The 23,614-nt window shown below is 41.2% G+C and overlaps 1 protein-coding gene across 5 annotated transcripts in view; it reads left to right on the top strand.

The window, feature by feature from the left end:
- Nucleotides 1-23,614, top strand: part of ATRN (attractin) — a 154,650-nt gene that overhangs the window by 28,336 nt on the left and 102,700 nt on the right. For 4 of the 5 annotated variants that reach the window (XM_028118593.2, XM_028118594.2, XM_028118595.2 and 1 more), the window contains exons 2-4: nucleotides 9,462-9,545; nucleotides 14,145-14,258; nucleotides 21,274-21,402. In XM_028118593.2, the coding sequence (XP_027974394.2) occupies nucleotides 9,462-9,545; nucleotides 14,145-14,258; nucleotides 21,274-21,402 (327 nt within the window). Of the gene's footprint in view, nucleotides 1-9,461; nucleotides 9,546-13,522; nucleotides 13,609-14,144; nucleotides 14,259-21,273; nucleotides 21,403-23,614 lie in introns of those variants that run through there. The other variant, XM_028118597.2, reaches the window with a different exon arrangement.

Genomic DNA, 23,614 nt, shown 5'->3' with positions numbered 1-23,614 from the left:
TCTTGGTCAGAATACTGCATAGGTGAAGGGATGGCCCTTCTCAGGATCTCATACCTGGAGGTGTATGACACCTATATTTCCCTTATTTTTTATATTAATTTCATTCTCCTGTGTGCTCTCTTTTTTTTTTCAATATCTAATTATTATTTTATTCCCTCCTTGCTACCAATAAGCAATATGTGGGGAAACACTTTAAAACCATGCATATGTCCTGCTCCTCATTAGGTTTTCCTCCTGCTTTTTTAACATCCATTGATGTTAGAAAATATTTTAACACTCCTCTCTGTAATTAATAGAACAAAGATTTTAAAATGCTTGTCCTAATTGGCACCATATAGTTACTGTGCTCTTCAAAATATTCATGAATCAAAAAGGAAATCACCCTGGGAATTTGGAAATTTTGAACTGAATGATAACGAAAGTATTATGTCAGAACTATGGGTACAACTAATACAATGCTGAGAATGAAAGGGTTTTAAATATATACGCTAAAAAAGAAGAAAGGTCGGAAGTCAGTGATCTGTTTACAACTCAAGAAAATAGAAAAACTACAAAATATACCCAAAGTCATTAGAGTAGAAAAAATAAAATTGAGGGGAGCCTGTCTGGTTCAGTTGGTGGGTTGTGTGACTCTTGATCTCGGGGTTGTAAGTTCGAGCCCCATGTTGGGTGCAGAGATGACTTAAATAAAATATATATATATATAAAAGAAAAGACAAAATTGATAAGCTGCTGGAGAGATTGATAAAGAGAAAAAGGAAAATTACTGATCAATAATGATAAAGAGGACATCACTATAGATACTACATGCATTGGAAAAATCATAGGATATTAGTAATAAGTTTATTCCAATAAATTTGAAAAATTTAGATGAAATGGCAAACTCTAGTAAAACCAAGTTGCTTAAAAGAAACCTCCAGACCAAGATGGCTTTACCAGTGAATTCTTCCAAACTCTTACAAGAAATATCAATCTTACACAGACTCTCCTACAGATAGGAAAATAGGTGAAATTCCTTTCCTGTTTTTATACAACCAGCATAATTTTGTTATCAAAACCTGACAAATGGGGCACCTGGGTGGCTCAGTCGGTTGGGCATCTGCCTTCGACTTGGGTCATGATGCCAGGGTCCTGGGATTGAGCCCTGAGTCGGGCTTTCTGCTCCGCGGGGAGCCTGCTTCTCCCTCTCCCTGCTGCTCCCCCTGCTTGTGCTCTCTCTCTCTGTCAAATAAATAAATAAAATCTTTAAAAAGAAAAAATTTTGACAAAAAGCAGGCCAGTCTAACTTACAAAGCTATAAAAAAATTTAAATATTTGCAAACTGTATCCAGCAAAATATAAAGGAGTCATGACCAACTTGGGTTTATTTGAGAAATTCAATGTCAGTTTAATATTTGAAAATCAATATCATTCACAGCATTAATAGAATAAGGGAGAAAAGGCGAATGGTCATTAGATACACAGTTTTTTAAAAAACTAGAATTCAACACTCACTAATGTTAAAAATTTTTAGTATTTAAACTAGGAATAGAAAGATACTTCCTTAATCTGGTATTAAGTAAGGGTTTTGCAAAGAACTTAGGGTGCATATCACACTGTCCAGTGAAATACTGAAAGTTTTCCCCTGAGATTGAGAACAAGACATTGCCAATTCTTACCAGTCACCAATTCTTTTCCATATGATAATGGAGATCTTAACTAATTGTAATAAGGCCAGAAAAATAATAAAGTCACGAATATTAGAAAGGAAAAAAAATGAAAGTTTTTTTTTGTTTTTGTTTTTTTGACAGAGGATATGATTGTATTATTCAGAGTTTTTGCCTGGGATAACTAGGTGAATGGTGTTACCATCATAGAGATGAAAATTTCATTGTTGAAAATATATATAAGGTGGTATTTAAAGTTTTGCAACAGTATAAGATCAGTGTGACTTCGTGCAGAGAAGCAGATTGAGGTGGAGCCTTGGGGCATTCCTCCAACTAGAGACTGACTGGGATAGGCAGGTGGACTTGCCACAGGGGGCTGAGAAGAAGCTGTGAATTGAGAGTGGGGGATTTTGGAAACCAAGTGAAGAAAGTGTTTTAAGAAGGAGGGAGGCATGTGACGCCTGGGTGGCTCAGTCGGTTAAGTGTCTGCCTTTGACTCAGGTCATGATCCCAAGGTTCTGGGATCGAGTCCTGCATCAGGCTCCCTGCTCCGCGGGGAGCCTGCTTCTCCCTCTGCCTCTGCCTCTCTCTCTCTCTCTCTCTGTCTCTCATGAATAAATAAATAAAATCTTAAAAAAAAAAAAAAAGAAAGAGGGAGGCATCAGGTGCCTGGGTGGCTCAGTCAGTTAAGTGTCTGCCTTCGGCTCGGGTCATGATCCCAGGGTCCTGGGATCGAGCCCTGCATCGGGCTCCCTGCTCAGTGGGGAGCCGCTTCTCCCTCTGCCTTCTGCTCCCCCTGCTTGTGCTCTCTCTCTCTCTCTCTCTCTGGCAAAAATAAATGAAATCTTAAAAAAAAAAAAAGAAAGGGGAGGCATCAACTATTTCAAATGCTCATATACCTTAACTAAAGGATTTTGGGGGGCTGGGGAAGTTAGGGTTAGAGCCTAGCTGGAATGGGTTAAGAAATTAGGTGGGAGAGTTGTCAGTGAGAGTAGATAATTCTCAAGACTTTTGCTGTGAAAGCACAGAAGTGACAGTAGCTTGATAGGAATATAAAATGAAGAAAGTTTATTTTTTTAAGGAGGAAATCTGATAGCTCATCTTATGCTGATCCAGTAGAGAGAAGTGTGGGGTTGGGGTTGGGATTAGGTTTGTTCTGCTGGTGCCCTTGACTGAGTAGAATTTGAGAATTCTGGACCCAGGTAGAGGATTTAACCCTAGATGAATTTAGATAGTTTATCCATTGTAACTAGGGGAAAGTACATGCATTTAGTAATGGGAAGAGAAAATACAGTTCTTCTAATTTATTTCTTCCACTACTATTCACTTAGTGTCATTAAGATGCCAGGCACGCTTCTAGGCACTGGAAATAGTGAACAGAAGAGACAAAATCTTTACTGTTAGGAAGTTTATGTTCCACTGGGGGGAAATACACGTGAAATGAGTAAAGCAATCCACTGATCATCAGTTGAAATTGAAACGAGGGAAGAGGGTTAGGGAAGTTGAAAGATAATAAGGTATAAAAGTGAATTGGCCAGGAAAATGGAAGGATTGTTGTCCTGCGGTACTGAGAACTTATTTGAGATGTGTGTTTATAAACGTGTAGTGAGACCCGTCAGTACAATGTTGTGTCTCTAGTTTTATGCAGCTACTTGGTTGCACATGCAGAGTAAGCAGTTGGGTTCAACCAGGTTTAGAGTTTGCCATATGTGTAACTTCAGCTTGCTAAGATGCCATTGAGTGTAAACAATGCCTCCTTATCTTGTGTACGACTAAGAAAGAAAAAACACTTCCTTTCAACTGTGACATGCCATTGAGTTTATAGTACATCCTGATTTCTGAGCTATTAGGGGAAAAGTGTTCATCGTAGAACTGGTAAAATTAGTAATTGGGATGGTTTTACTTGAAAGCAACAGAAAATCCAAACATAAATGGATTTTAGCCATGAAGAGGAGCCAGGAGGGATATGAGGAACATGGCAGCTTGATAGGAACATGGCAGTCTAGGGGCACCTGGGTGGCTCAGTTGTTAAGCGTCTGCCTTCGGCTCAGCTCATGATCCCAGGGTGCTGGGATCAAGCCCCACATCAGGCTCCCTGCTCGGTGGGAAGCCTGCTTCTCCCTCTCCCACTCTCCCTGCTTGTTTTCCCTCTGTCGCTGTGTCTCTCTCTGTCAAATAAATAAAATTAAAAAAAAAAATTGCTTCCCTGGCTCTCCAACAGCAAGCGTTCTGCTTTTCTTGAGCCAGCTTGCTGTGGGGACCTATAGGAGACTATAGGATCTAGGCTCTGTTGTGATCCTCCCAGACAGAGAACCTGGTATATAGCCAGGCCAGTGTAGCAAGGGACATAGACCATGAAGCTTCAGATCCTGGATAGTGTGATGTATAGCAGATTTTCCTGACCTCCATAAGGTCAATATATTACTAAATGGTTGGTCAGAATCTTACCTGCGCTTGAGGCAAGGGGTGTACTGGGAGACCTGGGAACAGTGAAGATTCATACCTTGATGATGGAAGTGTAAGATGGCATAACCACTTAGGAAACAATTACAGCAGTTTCTTTAAATTTGATATATGTCTATAATTTGATCCAGTGATTTCACTTTTATGTATTTGTCCAAGAGGAATGTCCACACATGTCCACACAAAGGCTTGTACACAAGTGTTCTTAGCAGCCTTATTCATAAGAGCCTGTAACTACATAATCCAAGTGTCCATCAACAGGAGAATGAATAAACAAGTTGTGGTATATTCATGCATTAGAATGCTACTCAGCAATAGGAAGCAAACCAACTACTGATATAATACTGAGAAATATCAGGCTGATCAAAAGAAGCAAGGTACAAGATAGTCTCTGTATGGTTTTATTAAATCATGTTGTATAAAACTGGTCTATAGTGATAGAAATAAGATCAGTGTTGGGAGAGATTAACTCCAGGGTGGGGTGAAGGAACTTTTGGGGGTAACAAACTTGTTTTATGTGCTGTCTGGGAGGGTTCTACGTGTATATACATTTGTCACAACTTAAAGTGTACATTTAAGTTGCCATTTATTGTATATAAATTACTCCTCACTAAGATTGATTTAAAATTTTGGTTGGAAGGAAATCAAATCAGTATAGCAGTCACAGTAAATGTGAAAAATTATATTGTGCCAGTAAAACTGTTGGACTAGGTTGAGAAACAAAACCTAACCATGTCCTGTTTGAAGAAAGAAACTTTTGAAAATTTGATAAGGAAATATGAAAAATGAAGAGTTGGATAAAGATCTATGGCCCAAGAAAATAACAAAATCAGTAATTATAATAATAGACAAGGTGAAACATGAACATCAAACTATTTAAATGGTTATTATGATAAAAGGACAGTTTATGAAGATCTAATAGTTAAAAGCTTATATGGCTAAATAAATACATAAAGCAAAAATAACATGGCAAATGTGTCATGGTATGGAATTTCAATACACCTTTCTCAGAAATAGATCTAGTAAGTAACAGGTGAGAATATAAAGGAGTTGACTAGTGCATTCAATAAACTGAATTACACATCAGTAGTAGTTTACATTCCTACAATAGATTATCTTTTTTTTCCCCCAATGTCCAAGGAACTTTGGGCAAAGTTTATCTATGTCCAATACACTTGACCACAAAGAAAATCTAAACAGGTGAGAAAAGTTGAGGTTTTTTTTTTTTTTATAGGCCGCATTGCTTGGTAATAATACTAATAATTAGAAAGAAATAATTATAAGGTGACTCCTTTGAAACCCGCCTCCTGTGGAGGGTTCCCGTTTTCCCTGTATTTGTTTCTAGTGCAGAATCACCCTCAGTGTATTCTTGAACTGGAAACTTGGTAGAAGTGAGGAGTTATTAATTCTCAGTATTTCTGGTTTCGTATTGTTGAAGAGTCTTTCTGTTTCAGTCAGATGTCTTTGTGTGACTGCTGGTGAAGTAAGCACAGGCAATACCGTTGTCTGTACCTGGATCATCAGTGATAATATAACACTTGACCTGAAAATGTCGTTGATACTCCTGGCCTTCCCCTTTCCATAAACACTTTTGGCCATTCACTAGCACACAGAAAATTTCAAGTTAACAATTTAAAAGAAACAAGAATACCTAATACAGGGGAGGGGGACATGGAGAATAGTATGCTCTCATGTACTGCTGGTGCAAATGTGAATCGTTACAGCCGTTCTGGAAATAATTCGGCAGCTTGGTTAACAATTAAAATTCATTTTCCTTTGGCCCAGTAATCCTCCTAAGATTCTATTCTTAGAAATTAAAGCACAAGTAGGGCCATATGTGTAGGGATATTTATTGCAGCCATGTGCATAATGCCAGCTGCCTAAAAACAGAATGAGTGTTAGTAGGAGAAAGGCAGAAAACAATGCTACTTCAATAGGTTAGGAGATTATGCTTCATGGAAAAAGTGAATTAGACCAATACCTGTTTAGTTGAAGAGAGTCTCAAAAAGTTCTGTTGTATGAGAAAAGGAAGAGGCAGGAAAGTTTGTATAATAATTTGTGTAGCCAAAAATTAATTGAAGAGAACTGTGCATATGTCATGGGCTCATGAGTATGAAGAAAAATAGTTAAGAATGCTTACTAGGTGGTTAAATGTTTATCTTAGTGTGGGGTGGGTGGGAGTACTTGGGGAGAGAAGTTACGAAAGGATAATTGTCCTTTAGTTGACAAAAGGCTATCTGTGATCATAACTATTCATTATTTGTAAAATTCTATAAATGCTAGATTTAAAGATACTAAGTGAATATTTAAAATTAAAACGACCTATATCTTTTCTAAAAGTGATGCTGATTTGCAAAGACCTGAGTATGTCTATATATATGAAATCGATAGAAACTCTTAGGAGCAAAATAAGCATTATAGAAAGCCAGAAAACTTTCTGAGCTAGAAGGGCCTAAAGTGTGTCCACACACACATGTACACAACGAACGAGTAACCAGTGGGAAATTTATTAGCCCATAAACCTGGAGTGGCCTTTGTGGTTGGTTGGTTGGTACTGCTCTTCATGGGCCTTTGCATTCCTTTGATTTGTCATTCTTGATGTTGGCTTTGTGTTCAACCTCGTAGCATGATGGCTGCATTGTTGAGATGGAGTTTGGGGCACAAGTTGGTTATAACATCTGTGAGAGAAAGGGGCAGGAAGCAGAATTGGGCAAATGAAGAAGTTGAGCTTTAGTGCAGGCCTGACAAAGGGGAGTTTAGAGCAAAGGATTGTCTGTCAGAATTGTTTCATGTTGGATTGAAATGTTCCAGCCTTTCTACCCTCTGTGGTGTGAGCTGCCCTGAGCAGGGTGTGACCTGGGGCAGGGCAGCTCCTGAAGGAACTGACACTTGGAGGCTGCCTGTTGACGAGGCAGTTAAGTCCTTCCTCAAAGGGGAGATTATGTGATACATCTCACTGTCTTTCTTAAGAATGAAAAAATAGTTCCTGGAAGCCCTCCATCAAGACTTGCCCTCACATCTAAGTATTGGATTACATGCCATGACAGAGACTAGTAATGACCCTTCTTTGCCTTTCTCCATTTTGCTAGTAAAGGGAATCCTGATTTTTCATTGAGTACATGGTCATCTGGAATAATGGCTATATTTCTCAGCCTCCCTTTACATTTAAATATGTCAATAACTTTTGGCTGATGGGATATAAGTTGAATTGTCCTATTTGACTTAGAGGGAGGGGATGCGCACTTGTTTTCTTTTCCTCCTTCCTGCTGGGTAGAATGTGGGGGTAAAAGTTGGAGTTTGAGCAGCCATCTTGGATTATGAGGTGGAAGCCACATGTTGAGGATGACAGAGCAACAAGATAGAAGAGCATTAGGTCCCTGATGATTATAGAAATCCCTTATGTGCTCTGTATTTCTTTCCTTTGGACTTTATATCTTGGTTAAGCCATTACTATTTACATTTTTCTGTCAGTTGCGTTAGGACCTAATCTTTTTATTTTTTTAGTTTAATTTTATTATGTTGTGTTAGTCACTATACATTACATCATTAGTTTTTGATGTAGTGTTCCATGATTCATTGTTTGCGTATAACACCCAGTTCTCCATTCAGTACATACCCTCCTTAATACCCATCACCGGGCTAACCCATTCCCCCACCCACCTCCCCTCTAAAACCCTCAGTTTGTTTCTCAGAGTCCATAGGCTCTCGTGGTTCGTCTCCCCTTCCAGTTCCCCCCCCTTCATTTTTCCCTTCCTACTATCTTGTTTGGGAGGTACAGGGCATTAGGACCTAATCTTAACTGATACACATTTCCATGTGTATAAACCATGATTGGCTCAGACTAACATCTTGGGGGTAAAATGGATATTGGGAGTAAGGCATGGAGATATCAATATCCGGGTAAGTACAGTAGAGGGAGAGAAGGGGAAAGAAGCCAAGGGATTTGCAGGTGATGATAATTGTGATGGACCATCTTAACTAGGTAAGTGGGAAAGTCAAATGTGTAGGTGGTGGGTGATGAACGTGAAGAAGTGATCAGTGAATTGGAGGTCCCCTTAGGGCTGATGACTTCCTGGAAAAGGGGAGCTAGCCTAAATGAACTTGAGACAAAAGAGATAGTGGTCATAACGTAGGATGCCTAAAATGAAGATTTTGGTGCTTTTGCTGTTACAGATAATGGCAGGGCCCAGAGGAGTGGATGACTAAGGTGGGATGGAGGAAAAGACTGTTAATGGTGAAGTTAAGAAATGGAGAGCTTGGGTTCTGATTGGAACATCTTGGATGTTGATGTAGTTGAATGGAAGACAATGAACTAGATGCTGTTATCAGTGGGTGAGAAGGAGTAACTGGGATGTCAGTAGTTAACTCAGAAAGTAGGGGAGGCAGGTCCAGAGGAGAACATCTGTTTCAGAAAGGCTGACGTTGGTGACGGAAGACAGAGGAAAAATGATCTGGAAACAGCAGTGAGGAAGGAAATAGCATCCTTCTTAAATATTAAAAAGTTACATATAACAAAAGATAACAGACACAAAATATAAACAGACACAAAAAGTAAACTGAGAAAATATATTTATAGTGTATTTAACATGCAGATGGGAGCTCCTTAATATAAAAAGAGCTCCTAAACATTAATTTGGAAAAGATAACTTGGTGGTAAAGTGGACACAGAATATGAAATTTTAATTCACAAAGGAGGAAATGCAAATGACCAGAACATATGAGAAGATATTCAAGCTTCAGGGCTGGTACCAGTCAAAACATTCATGAGATATCAGGATATGCCTATCATACTGGCAAGACCTAAAAATATTGACGAACTTCATACTCAGCAGGAGTGGGGTAAGACAGGTGCTGATGGACACTGCTCGTGGGGTGTGGTAGATTGCCTTCAGAAGCAAGATGCCTGTGATGGGTCCGTTGTGTGTTGTGGCTTGATGTGCTTGCCCATGTCAGTTATGTTCTCCACAGTGTTGTTGTATTAAATATGCTTTAAATATACCTGTAACTGTGTGGTCTTACTTTTTAAAAACCAACTCATACTGATAAGTAAGTTCTTACAGCCATTTTCATGGTACAAAGTACGGATTTCTTATCTCAGCTAGAAAGATTAAGATATGTCTTTGTTTACTCCTCTTGGTTTTAATGTATTTGTACCCCCTTTTCTTAAGTTTATGGCAAGTATTCTTTTCACCTAGATTTGTATAATCTGACCATTAACTATCCAGTGATTTTCTTCTGGTTATGCATTAATGTACCCACTATGCTTAACTCGTATTGAATTGAGAATTAAGAAAGATATTGATATGTGAAATTTTGTTGGACTTAAGTTTTTTTTTTTAATTTGCATTACAGACTAACTGGATCTTCTGGGTTTGTAACAGATGGACCTGGAAATTATAAATATAAAACGAAGTGCACGTGGCTCATTGAAGGACAGTAAGTAGTAATGGCTGGTTTAATTTTTTTTTTTTCTGAGCTCAGTGTGGCATTACTTTTTCTTTACAAGCAAAATTAACAATCTGTAACATAAAGTACTTAAAATATTTTTCATTTGATAATTTTTCATCTGACAAGTGAATTTGATTTCATTTTTCTTAATCTTCATTTTTTATCTGAAAAAAGTTTTGGGTTGGATTTAAAGCTGTGAATGAATTATACACACCAGAAATTTGTATATTGTCAGTTATAATAGTTAAAACTGTTGAATATTTCAAATGGTTTGCTTAAAGCAGTAGAAAATTACAATATTATATCATTTTTTGTAAGTACCTATTTGTATCGTGGTCAGGAAAATAAAAATACCTGTTACTGTTCAGATGGCTTCTGCTCTGGGCCCCTGTCCCCTTCAGCTCTTGCCTTTGCCTTCTTCTCTTCATGGCAATTTTTTTCTTTTTTAAAGTAGGCTCCACCCTGGACATGGAGCCCAGTGTGGGGCTTGAACTCATGACCCTGAGATCAGGACCTGAGCCAGAATCAAGAGTCAGTTGCTTATTTGAGCCACCCAGGCAGGCGCCATTCCTTTTTTTTTTTTTTTTTTTTAAGATTTTTTATTTACTTGTCAGAGAGAGAGAGCAAGAGAGAGCAAGCACAAACAGAGGGGAGCAGCAGGCAGAGGGAGAAGCAGGCTTCCTGCTGAGCAAGGATCCTGATGCAGGACTTGATCCCAGGACCCTGGGATCATGACCTGAGCCAGAGGCAGACGCTCAACCAACTGAGCCACCCAGGAGTCCCGACAGGTGCCATTCTTAATGGCAAATCTTTAAAGCAGTGTTTCTCAAACTTTGTGGTCTCAGGTCCCCTTTACACTCCTAAATTTTGAGAATTCCAAGTAATTTTTGTTTCTGTGGGTTATCTGTGTTTATTATGTAATAAATTAACACTAAGGAAACTCTTCATTAACTCATTTAAAGGCAACGATAAACCTACTATATGTCAGCTCATGTGACATATTTTTATGAAAAAGGAAACCCTGTATTTTTAAAAAATGAGTGAAAAGAATGGTATTGTTTTACATTTTTGTACAATCTCTTGTGTCTGGCTCCATAGAAGATACCTGGATTATTATATTTTCTTCTGCATTCACTTTGTTACAATATGTTATTGTGGTTGAAGTATGTGAAGAAAATTAGTCTTCACTTGAATATGTAGTAGGAAAAGGAAGGAGATTTTAATAACCCTTTTAAATAATTTTGGATGGTCTTCTTTGATACTACATCAAAGCTTGACAAGTGCTGATTTCTTAAAAGTAAATTGCAGTGTGGAATCTGAAACAATGTTCATGAACTTTTGGAACTTAAGTTAAAATCTGTTGGTTTTCTTGTACTTTGGAATGGCTCTTTAAACCTTGCATGGTTTTGTAACAGGATATATGGGTTATTTGGAAAATCATGGTTCACTGAATTATGCAGATCTTCCAAATTTTGATATATTTCATGATATAACATGAAAAATCACTTGGTTAACATCACCATTAATCTCATCAGAAAGTTTGAAGCATTGGGAAGTTGCATCTGGGTGGCAGATGCAAATTTTCTGTAACTCTAATTATTGCTTGAAAGCTTACATTTTATCTTTGGCAACAAATACTGTCAGTTGTTTTCTTTGAAGTGATAGACTTGCTTTGTTCATTTTTTTTTAAGATTTTATTTATTTATTTGACAGAGAGACAGTGAGAGAGGGAACACAAGCAGGGGGAGTAGGAGAGGGAGAAGCAGGCCTCCTGCTGAGCAGGGAGCCCGATGTGGGGCTCGATCCCAGGATGTTGTCCCAGGATCCCAGGAACCTGGGATCATGACCTGAGCCGAAGGCAGACGCTTAACGACTGAGCCACCCAGGCGCCCCCTTTGTTCATTTTTAAGAAAGTATCTACCAAATATACAAGTCTGCATAACCATAGTTTCTTAGTTGTTCTTTTAAGTAAAAATGGTAGATGGCATTCCGGGAAAAAAGCAACTAGTTCAGCTCACCACCCAAACGATTGCAGGAGTGATTTTCCTTGAGACCACTGTCCTGTGTTACGTAGCAGAAGTGCTTTGTCCGTACCTCCTGTCTTGTCAGGTGGGATATTCAAAAGATGTGTACTCGTGGGTCAAGATTTAATGAAATTAATAGTTTTTACCACTTAATAAAGGTATTCTTACATGAAACCCATTTTTCCTTTTTCTGTGAGCGTCTAGTGGTGAAGAATAACAGTGATTACTGGTCCAGTTTGGTGCTTCCGCCTCACTCTGTCCTAAGGTGCCGGCAGTTTCTTTCTCCCACCATTGCCCCTGCACCGTTAGTAAATGCCAACGTGCTGATAAAGGCATGTGACATTTTAGGATTATCATGAACATAGATTTGACCTCATAGACATTTTAGGATTATCGTGAACATAGATTTGACCTCGTAGACTGCCTAAAAGAGTCCCAGGGCCCCTCCTGGCATTGCGAGGCCCACAGCTCGATAACTGCTGCTTTAAGGAGTTGTTTGCCCCTATGCTTCTTATCAGTTCATTCCTATCTGACGTCCTTCTGCAGCATTCCTCTGAAGGTGCTCTTGGTGGTTCCTCAGCCTGAGCAAAACCTTTAACTCCTTCTGCCCCTTATCCCCATATTCAGCCTGCCCATAAGTTCTGCCCGTTTTCCCTCTAGAATGTCGTCCCAATCCATCTCCCTTCTTTTCATCTTCATCTCTACAATTGTTGTGAGACACCAACCATCCTGTCTTTCCCGGGCCACTGTGATAGCCTTGAAATTGGCCTCCCAGATTTTGCTGTTGCCCCTTGCCCATCTCTCGCTTCTCATCTCATGTGGTGTCCTCTGTTTGCTGTGTTTCAGACACACTGGTTTTCCTCGTGTTGCTTGGACACATTAACCTCTTTCTCACTTAGACTTGAAGACTGTGCTGTTCCCTCTGTCCGAAACATGGTTCCCTATTCATTTCACACGGCTTATCTCTTGTCATTCTCATCTCTTCCAGAGGTTTCTGGGGGTAATTCCCTACCACCTGTTGTACGCATCACATTCCTTTCATATTTTCACGGTAGCCATCATCAACTGAGTTAACTTGTTTATGAACTTACTTAGTTGTTTGCTTAGAGATGTTAGGTATGTGGCGTAGAGGGAAGGCCTAGGCTGGAGACACAATTAGGCATCACCAGGATATAAACGGTGCTGATACTGCCAAGAGGTTTTTGAGTGGAGTGTTTGGGTGGAAGCCAGGTTTGAGAGCGAAGACGGTAAGTGGGATGTGAGGAAACAGAGAAAGCAAAGTCTTGTGTGGAGGTTCACTCTCTTCAGCAGAGAGAGGTAATAGCTGGAAGGAGAGTTGAGATTTTTGTTTTTATGTTTTGTTGTTTTTTGTAAAGTATGTGATACTTAAGGAAATTAAAATGAGGATGTGGAAAGTTCCAGATGAGAGGGAGATGTGAAGTGTTTGAGAGATGGACAGAGGAGTGGGCAGGTGTATCTGTTTTGGAAAATGGGGAGTTGAGAGATTTTTGTCTGGGTGCTGAGCTTAAGCAGGGAGGTGGGACCGAATGGTTTGAAACAGTAATCGGGAGTGAGCAGCAACTGTGGAGAAGGAGAGAGAGAATGAGTAGTAGCACTGCTGGCAGACTTGAAGTGCCAGGCGGAAGTTGGTGAGCTGTGACCGGTCCCGAAAGCAGCCTGCCCGGTGGTCTCAAGGACCTCTGGAGGACCCAGTGGTAGGCTTCGTTTTCTTTGCATCTAATCTAAGTCAGAGCAGTTCACTGGTGTCCTCTAGACTAGGCCTTTGCCAGGGAGTTCCATGCAAAGGCAGAAGGGTAGGCAAGTATAGAGAACTGGCAGTTGTGTTTGTGAAATGATACAGTGTGGAATCTGAAGTTGAGTAAGGAAGGAAGTGCAGAAACGGAAGGGCTAATGGGTTGGTTCACAGACCGTTAAAGAACAGCCGCTGTACGGATTGTAAGGCCCAGAGAGGCATAGACCATGGCGATTTTGTTTACCGTTGTGCGCTTAGTGGTCTCTTGCACATAGTAAGTATGAAATAGATCTTCGACAAACGATAAGGGATGTTGTTTAGGTACTATTCTTCATTTTTTACTTTTATTTATTTATTTAAAAGATGACTTATTTATTTATTTGACAGAGACAGCGAGAGAGGGATCACAGGCAGGGGGAGTGGGAGAGGGAGAAGCAGGCTTCCTGCTGAGCAGAGAGGCCCATGCGGGGCTCAATCCTAGGACCCTGGGATCATGACCTGAGCCGAAGGCAGATGTTCAACAACTGAGCCACCCAGGTGCCCTGTTCCTTGACTTTAAAAAGAAATCAATTCAACAAATATTTTTTTGTATTCCTCACATGGGGCTAGTCTAGTTGCTGTTTCATGTCAGTGAGGAGGTAACAGAGAATAAACAGTACACAAGCAGCCCAAGGACACAGGAAATCAGGGGACTAATGTGCCCTTATTTCTTCTCTCCCTGTAAGTTCTTTAAAAATCGATCTCTATCTTCTTCTCAAATGTTTTATAGTTATGATGATTATTATAAACTGCTCTTTTTGTTCTTTTCAGGCCAAATAGAATAATGAGACTTCGTTTCACTCATTTTGCTACGGAGTGTAGTTGGGACCATTTATATGTTTATGATGGAGACTCAATTTATGCCCCACTAGTTGCTGCCTTTAGGTAAGTTTTGTCACATAAGTACTGGTTAATCATTATTAGATTTTTGAATTCAGACTTACCTCCTAGATTGCAAACTTCTGTTGTCACTTGCCACCTTTGTTTCATGGAGAGGGTACTAGTTCTGGAGTCCTCTGTCACTTGTGTGCTAGGCCTGACTTGGTTTCCTGCAGCCACTGGGTAAGTTTCTGGGCCAAGTACTGGACCCCTTGTTTCAGTTTCCTGATCTATAAAATCGTGGTAGTATCAAGTTTATATTTTAAAAATGTTTTGTGAGTAGTATATTGGATATTATTTCTGTGAAAAATTTAAATCATGAACCACAGTCACCTTGATCCTTGCGTTCCTCATTGCATAGGCCTTCAGGAGTTATTTGTTGAGTCCAGATCTAGTTTGTGTGTGTGTGTGTGTATCCATTAATATGGGTGAGGAAAACTTTTTGGAAGAATATACAGAAAATGAAGAGTAACCTGGGGAAAATGAGGAAAATACCAATTATGTATTTTTTTTTAGCAAATGTATTCTCTATTAGTAGTTAAATGAAACAGCTTAACACTAAATATATGGAGTGTTCTCTTTTGTTTTGGCATTTTTGTTTTTATTGACAATAAGTAGCTCTGTTGCTTATTATGTTTTTGACTACATGGGAATTCAAAACCATCCATTTTTCTTCCTTGATAGGGCATTTATAAAATACATTTTTCTAAAATGTACATCCCCTTAGAGAGCCATAGCTGTCAGTTTTTCATCTGCAGCTGACTTTCTGGATTTCTTTATCTCAGACGTTTTATTTTCCTGACTTTATGTTTATTTATTTATTTATTTATTAGATTATTTACTTATTTATTTATTTGACAGAGAGAGAGACAGCGAGAGAGGGAACACAAGCAGGGGGAGTGGGAGAGGGAGAAGCAGGCCTCCTGCTGAGCAGAGAGGCCAGTGTGGGGCTCGATCCCCATGACCTGAGCCGAAGGCAGACGCTCAACGACTGAGCCACCCAGGTGCCCCGTTCCCTGACTTTAAAAAGAAATCAATTCAACAAATATTTTTTTGTATTCCTCACATGGGGCTAGTCTAGTTGCTGCTTCATGTCAGTGAGGAGGTAACAGAGAATAAACAGTACACAAGCAGCCCAAGGACACAGGAAATCAGGGGACTAATGTGCTCTTATATTTCTCCACTTCCTTTGGCTTAGAATTCTCTCTAGCATATCTTTGAACTAAGAACCAAGGTCATTTTCTGGGTTTGAGAGGTTCACTAATGGAGCCAAAGAGCAGGGTAGATAGGCCATGCTAAGCAGTAAAATGTCATTGTCCAAGTGTGGGGTGTACATATTTTTATGCCAGAATTTGAAGCATACCTTGGGTTATGGCAAGAGGCACCCCAAACTTCGACACAAGCATGAAAACTGTCTATATTAAGATGTTATCATGGTAATACTTGCTGGGGGTTCACTTGACACTGAGTTCATGAATCAAGATTCATGGAGTCCCTATTATGTGCTGGGCACAATGACTCAGCTTGCCAGCGGCCCTTGTGGGAAGGGCCCAAGCCAAGCAGGTGCATCACCATGTGCCTCCCCTGGACTGTGTATTTGATGAGCACACATGTGAAGCAACACCAACAACAAAGCAAGCAGGAGGCTATAATTTTTCTAGTCCGTGACTTCTGAGAGAAGCCAAGGTATATGTGCAAATAACAGGAAGGTTTTTATGTTTCTCTAAAAAAGCTGGCTAACTGATAATATAAATTAACACATTGATTATTTTAAAAATTTAAACATAACATATTTAGTGTGAAATTTCTAAAATGATAGAAAATATGTGTCTAAAAATTGAAGTTTGCCTGAAACACAAAACCCCTAAAGGCAGTGACGTTCAGAACACCTTGAAAACCACTGTTGAAGCCATAAGGGTGCCGTCACAAGATGGGGACTGAGGAGTGCTGCTGGATCAGGAGAGCTTTAGAGGGAAGAATCAACCCAGTGGTGATGTGCGGGTTGGGGGGGAGGGAGGGCAGAGTGGTCAGAGCCTGCTGACACACAGCCCAGCTAATGAGAAAAGAAGCCCGTGGGATTTAGAAGGTGGGGACTGTGTATGTCAGTTCTGCCCAAGTCCCTGTGTCAACTCGGACAGGTCACGCAAGTGCTCTAGTCCTCAGCTTCTGCTGCCTCGAGTCCCAGTGTTGTACCACGTTTCCTCTGAGTGTGTTGCAAACTGCGAAGTTCCATTTGATTCTGAACTGGTTCATCGCATTTATCTTTTACATATTGAAGTTCCGAATAAAATTTGTATATCAGATCAAGTTCCATTAGCAGACAAATCTGAGAACCGCCGGAGCAGGATTCTTCCAGCTCTACCACATTTTGATCTTGTGGTGCATCCAGTTCAACAAATGTGTAAATGTAGCCCCTTTGTGGAGTAGCTCCTCTGCGAGGATCTGTCGGGGATGCAGAGGTGGTAGTGGTGATGGAGTGGGGAGAATGGTTTTCCTTTCCGAGAACTTTCTTCATCAGAACGTTATTCCTTTTAGAGTTGGTTGTTTTTTCTGGGGTGGGGGTGGTGAGTCATATATTGATAAGGCAATTGTTTAGACTGTGATGAAGAGCTGTGTGAAAGCAGGAGTCCAGCAGTTGTCCAGCACTCAGCTGACCCAGTTGACGCCGTGGTCAGACCACGGCACACAGAGAAGCAGTCAAAGGCAGGCACCTCAGGTTTGTGGACCTTCTTTCACCAGGCAGAAGTACAGACCCTGCCTAGGCCTGTCGCCAGACTCTGACCCCTGACTTTAAGAACCTGGCTTCCCTTGCACATCTCCCTGCCCTTGAGGGGCATCTAATCTTGCAGGGAGACAGGTGTGTCAAACCTAGGATCACTAGGAAACTCGGCTGGTGTAGTTGGTGAAGGCAGGGTGTGCCCCAGGTGTGTTCGGAGAGCCCCTGTCTGCCTGGCACCATTCTAATGAATTAAGAAAATATCTTTGAACAGCGATTTTCAAAAATGGTTCTTACCAGTAGTTTAAAATAGAAGATTTTACAGAATCCCAGGGCAGTTCTTGATTTGCTCAGGTTGAACGAGTCGCTGCCACCTAAGCTGTGGCTGCTTGTATTTATCTACCTGGGGGCAGGGGATGGGGAGGGTGGTGGGAGGCGGCTCGGGGTGACGGTTGAATGGCACGCCTGCAGCATCGCTTTCTCACCCACGCGCTTTCCATTGACTTGCGTGCTGGGGTGAGGCTGTGTTTGTATTCATTTACTGTAGAAGTTTATTTTTTTCATAAACCAGTTGTTTTATTTTCACTGGGAGAAAGTGGCACATTCCAAAGCTGTCACAATGTCAAGTTTTCAAAGTGAAAAGAAGCCAATGCCCGAGTCTCTCTGACAGTGGGGAAGCTGACCCCCTTTCTCCAGCATCATGGTCATCTGGTGCAGACAGCCTTCCCACCCCTGCCGTGACTCTGTCCTTCCTCCCTCTGCCCGTTCTCGCACCCTTAAACGTCCCTACCATATGAATAATAAATACCATGAGCCATTGCTTACTGAGCACCTACTAGTGTGAGGCAGTGTTTCAGCACTTCACGTGCTGTAATAGTTTGCTTCTCATTATATTGCTGCGGGGCAGGTTGGATTTCTGCCCATGTGCATTTGAGGACACTGAGGTTCCCAGATGTCCATGACGTGCCCAGGCATGTGGAGTGAGGATCGGTGTTCCCATCTCTGGTCCTGAAGGTCACGCTAGGGGAAGAGTGCAGGCCTTCCACATGTGACTGAAGCCCCCAGTCATTCCTGGGCCGGTGTTTCTTATGAGAAGATTACTTGCAACATACCTGGCCCTCTTACAGGTACTTCCCTGTTCAGCGTTTCAAGGGGTTCTGGTACATAAAATTGATGAAAGCATGATGATGATGGTTGAAAACTTCACATAGGTCTCTGATCAAAGGTCACCTTTTCCGAGAGGCCTTCCCTAGCTGCCCCTTTCTAAAGTAGCACCTTTTGTTCTTTCACTGTTTTTTTCTTTCCATAGCACTTATCTCTGCGTGGTGCTACATACACACACCTGTGTGTCGGGGCAGGGGGGTATATCCAGGTATATCTAGTCGTTTCTCTAATGTGAATTCCATGGAGGCAGGGTGTTCTTCACTGCTGTGTTCCTAACACCTAGAACAGTGCCTTACCTGCAGCATCGGTAAATATTGGTTAGTTGACTACATGATGCAAAATGCTTCACTGTTTTGTAAACCCCGGAGCACCTTTGGAGTTCTCGAGTTCCTAGAATTCTGTCTTTATATTTAAAAGTCGTATTGAATGAAAATCCCGGCCCCTCCTCCTCATTTCTCGCTTCTGTATTCTTCAGTTTCGTTATTTTTATATGCACTTATCTAAAATTGTGTAAATGTACACATACACTAGGCCCATTGTTTTGCAGCTTGTTTTTTTCCCCTACTTATCAGAATGCCTTGATGAGCTTCTTGTTGGGTTCTGCAGACTTACAGATATGGAATGATTCATTCATCTGACTCCCCGCAGATGAGCATTTACGTGGTCTTCTTCTTCCTCTTCCTCTCCTCCTCCTTCTTTTAATTAAGTAATCACTATGCTCAATGTGGGGCTTGAATTCATGACCCCTAGATCAAGAGTCACATGGCCTGCCAACTGAGCCTGCCCCTAGGTGGTTTTCAACCTGTGCCATTTTGAATAGTGCTGCAGTGAAGATTGTTGTATATTTGTCTTTGTATACATGAGCAAGTGTTAGTTCTACAAAGAACTTAGAATTGCTAGGTCACAGTGAATGACCATTGAAGATTGTCATAGGCCCTGAGCGGGGAGCTTACGTGATGTGTGCTGTAGGAAAGCAAGGAGGCCAGTGTGACTGGGCTTGAGCGAGTGAAGCAAAGAGAGTAATAGATGAGATGTTTGTTCACTGGGTGAGGTTGTGTGTGTGGAGCAGATTGCATAGGGCCTGGTAAAGATTCAGGTTTTCACTGAACATGGTGGTGGTGGCGGTGATAGTGAATTGATAATTGGGCAAAAGATATGTGCACATATGAAGAAATGCGGAAGGTAAGTGAACAGGAAAAATGATTAACCTCAGGAGTGTAAAAGAAACTCAAAACCACAAAATAAAAGAATTAACTTGTTTATAGCAGCAGTGTCCACAATAGCCAAACTATGGAAAGAGCCAAAATGTCCATCAACAGATGAATGGATAAAGAAGATGTGGTATATACATATACACACACACACACACACACACAATGGAATATTATGCAGCCATCAAAAAAACACCCCAAAATCTTGCCATTTGCAACGACGTGGATGGAACAAGAGGGTATTTTACTAAGCGAAATAAGTCAATCAGAGAAAGACAAGTATCATATGACCTCACTGATATGAGGAATTCTTAATCTCAGGAAACAAACTGAGGGTTGCTGGAGTGGTGGGGGGTGGGAGGGATGGGGTGGCTGGGTGATGGACATTGGGGAGGGTATATGCTATGGTGAGAGCTGTGAATTATGTAAGACTGATGTATCACAGACCTGTACCTCTGAAACAAGATAGTAGGAAGGGAAAAATGAAGGGGCGGGGGAATCGGAGGGGGAGACAAACTATGAGAGACTATGGAATCTGAGAAACAAGCTGAGGGTTTTAGAGGGGAAGGGGATGGGGGGATGGGTTAGCATGATGATGGGTATTGAGGAGGGCACGTATTGCATGGAGCACTGGGTGTTATACACAAACAATGAATCATGGAACACTACATCAAAAACTAATGATGTATGGTGACTAACATAACATAATAAAATTAAATTTAAAAAAATTACTTTTAATTTACTAAATTACCAAAGCTAAAATAGGACTGGTAATTAATCCTTCCTATTGTCAAGTGAGGTAGGAGGGACCTTTCCATTCTCATATATTTTTTTAAGATTTTATTTTATTTTTTATTTTTTTAAAGATTTTATTTATTTGACAGAGAGAGAGCGAGAGAGGGAACACAAGCAGGGGGAGTGGGAGAGGGAGAAGCAGACTCCCCGCTGAGCAGGGAGCCCGATACGGGGCTTGACACCAGGACCCTGGGATCACGACCTGAGCCGAAGGCAGACGCTCAAGGACTGAGCCACCCAGGCACCCCAAGATTTTATTTATTTATTTGACAGAGAGAGCGAAAGAGCACAAGCAAGGGGAGCAGAGGGAGAGGAAGAACCAGGCCCCCTTCAGAGCAGGGAACCTGATGCGGGACTCGATCCCAGGACCCTGGGATCATGACCTGAGCCCAAGGCAGATGCTTAACCATCTGAGCCACCCAGACGCCCCCCCATTCTCATATTGATGAGATTTCAAGTTAGCATGTTGCTTCTGGAAAGCAAGTTGGTTTTATGGATCAAGAGCCTTAAAGCCATCATTTAGACCCTTTGACTTGATAATTTTTAATGCTCTTTAGACACCTAGCAAATATATTATGTGTTGGACTCTGAATGAGATGGGAAATGCTTGTGATGTATTTCTTGTAAAATAGAATATAAAATGTTATATGGTATCAATTAGGCAAAGAAAGTACATCAGAATGTTAAGTGTTAGGATTGTGGGTGTTTATCAATTTATTTATTTATATTTTTACTTTTCATGCTTTTCAGTAGTTTATATTTGGCATTCATCAACTCATAAAATTTGTTACTTTCTGTGATTTTGAAGGTTTACTCAGTTTTTCGAAGAAGCAACATAGTTTTATATACAAAAAAAAGAAGAAGAAGAATAGGGCCATTGAGTGCAAAGCTCATTAGAAATATTGCCAGGATGAAGGAGAGCCTAGCGAAAGATTCAGATCTGTTCCTCAGAGGATTCAGAACTAGATCCAGAACTAATTGGGTGGTGTGACGCATTTATCACAAGAATTTGCCCCTCTTCCTGAAGGTGTTTTTTCAAATTCTAAGGATGAACTCCAGTTTTGAATTTGTGTTCTGCCATGTACCGTGCCTGGTGACCATGCTTCCCTTTGTAAGAAATGTGTTTTCGTTTCAGTGGTCTCATCGTTCCCGAGAGAGATGGCAACGAGACTGTCCCTGAGGTCGTTGCCACATCAGGTTATGCCCTGCTGCATTTTTTTAGTGATGCTGCTTATAATTTGACTGGATTTAATATCACTTACAAGTAAGATATTTAAGTCTAATCTTTGTGATTTTATTCAAAGACTGTATTTGTTTTAACAGTAATAACGACTAACATATATTGAGGGGTGACAGTGTGCCAGGCATTGCACTAAGCAGTATGCATGGGTTTTCTCATTTAAAGTTCTTTTAAAAACTCCGTGAGGTACGGGCACTATGTTTTCACTTGTTCTATAATTGAGGAAACTGGTGGGAAGTGGTAAAATACATTGTCAGAGTGCTGGGACCACAGTTTCAACCCAGGTCTTAACTGCTTTTGAGCTTCTCCTGGAAAAGAGGGGCATTTTTCTGCTAATGGATGAAAACATTGGGGTTTCTTGCTAAGTGCAGTTTAACAGATACTAGTAGTTTTCACGTACTCAGTGGTTGGCCCATTGATGAGGACTTAGTTGAGGTTACAAAGGAAATGTAGACAAACAGACCTAGACAGCTTTGGGAATTTGTTGTGATAGGAGAGAGGCTAACTTTTGTCTTTTCTTTTTTTCCTCGTAAGAAGTGTTTGTTTTCATTTAGTTAAATCCATAAAGCACCCTAAGCAAGAGGTCTCTGATAAAGAGCTTCTGTGGCCCACAGAGCCCAAGATACTATTTGGTTTTTTTACGGAATAAGTTTGCCAACTCCTGGCAGAGGCAGTAAGCTCCATGTATAACCTTTATGCTGGATTCTTTTTCTGCCTGTTTTCTCAGGGTCTCCAGATTCTTTCAGGCCTATCTAGAGACATCTCTGTCTTGCTTGGTTTGCTGATTTAGCTTTTCAGGTGCCCTTGGTTTGTGACTTGGTAGCCTGGGCAGCATATCACAGTACTAGCAAGGTGATTTTTAGTGAGCCAGGCAGGCATACAGGCTGGTTGAGGGGAAAGACTGATAAGTCTGGTTGGGTACATGTGAGATGTCTAAGCAGGACATTGGTATTCAGATCCAGGGCCCAGAAGAGCTGTCAGGGCTGGGGATATCATCTGGGAATCACTGGCACATGGACAGTGACTGGATTATGGGGTGTGTGCACAGTGAGGACAGGGGCAGTAGAGGCAGCTGAAGGGCAGAGCAATGCCAGGGGGCTGAGTTGTCACAGAAGCTCGGAAAAGAAAGTCTTAAGGAGGGAACTGAGGTTGAGTAAGCAGAACGGGCCCTAGGTGACCCTAGCTGAGGAGGGTTGGAGGCAGGGGTCTACAAGGGGCATAGTTCAGAATGGAAGGTTAGAAAGTCACAGCATTGAGAGTGGGACACTCTGGGAAGAAGTTCAGCTCTGAAGGGGAAGGGAGAGGTTTAGGGCGGTACTTTTCAAACTTCACATGCACAGGGATCTCCTGGAGGGGCTTGTTAAGACAGATCCCTGGCCCTTCTCCAGAGACCACAGTTCGACAGAGCTGGGGCTTGAGAATCCAAATTTCTGATAAGCTCCTGGGTGATGCTGCTGCCGCCTGTCCGTGATCGATACTCTGAGGAGCATTGCCCTAGCCATTCATCTAGGCCCCATTCTGGGCTCCCTACAGATTTTTTTTTCTTTTAAGATTTTATTTATTCATTGGAGATAGAGACAGAGAGAGCACAAGCACGGGGAGAGGCAGAAGGAGAGGGAGAAGCAGGCTCCCCGCTGAGCTGAGAGCTGGATGCTCGATCCCAGGACCTGGAGATCATGACCTGAGCCGAAGGCAGACGCTCAACCATCTGAGCCACCCAGGCGCCCCGAAATTCATGTTATTCTTACCCTGATTGGTGTAGGGGAAGCCTTGATCTCTTCTGGAGACCAGAATTAGTATTTATTTGTTAAGCGGAGGAATGTTGAGGTTATCCTAAATTTTACTAACTTCTTGGTTACAAGATCCCTGTTCTGCAAAAAGGAGCCCTAAACCATTTTGGGGCTTTTAGACCCTTTGAAAAGCCAAATAAAATGATGTTCTTTATTCCCAGAAGAATGTCCAGAAAGACATACATAAAACATTGTTATTCCTTTTCCACGTGTCCTCAGGTTGCACTGAATCCTAGCTTTGGGCCGACCTCAGCTGGGGGACCCTTGAGACTAGTACCCACAGCTACTTCAGTGTTGCCAAATTTTCTTTTCAAAGAAGAAAAAAATAGTTATATTTTATTTTCACACAAACTGGCTCATCTTACTTCCCAGTCACATTTTAAGCACAGATAATTAGACTAATTTTCTCATTACTCCAATTTAGACATACAAGCAGATGTTTTGAT

This window comes from Eumetopias jubatus, unplaced genomic scaffold, assembly GCF_037043125.1.
Source record: "Eumetopias jubatus isolate StellerSeaLion01/CBP00866 unplaced genomic scaffold, mEumJub1_p1.0 scaffold_9, whole genome shotgun sequence".
Lineage (NCBI taxonomy): Eukaryota > Metazoa > Chordata > Mammalia > Carnivora > Otariidae > Eumetopias > Eumetopias jubatus.
Note: the sequence above shows the minus strand (reverse complement) of the source record. Positions and strands in the feature narration are given on the sequence as shown.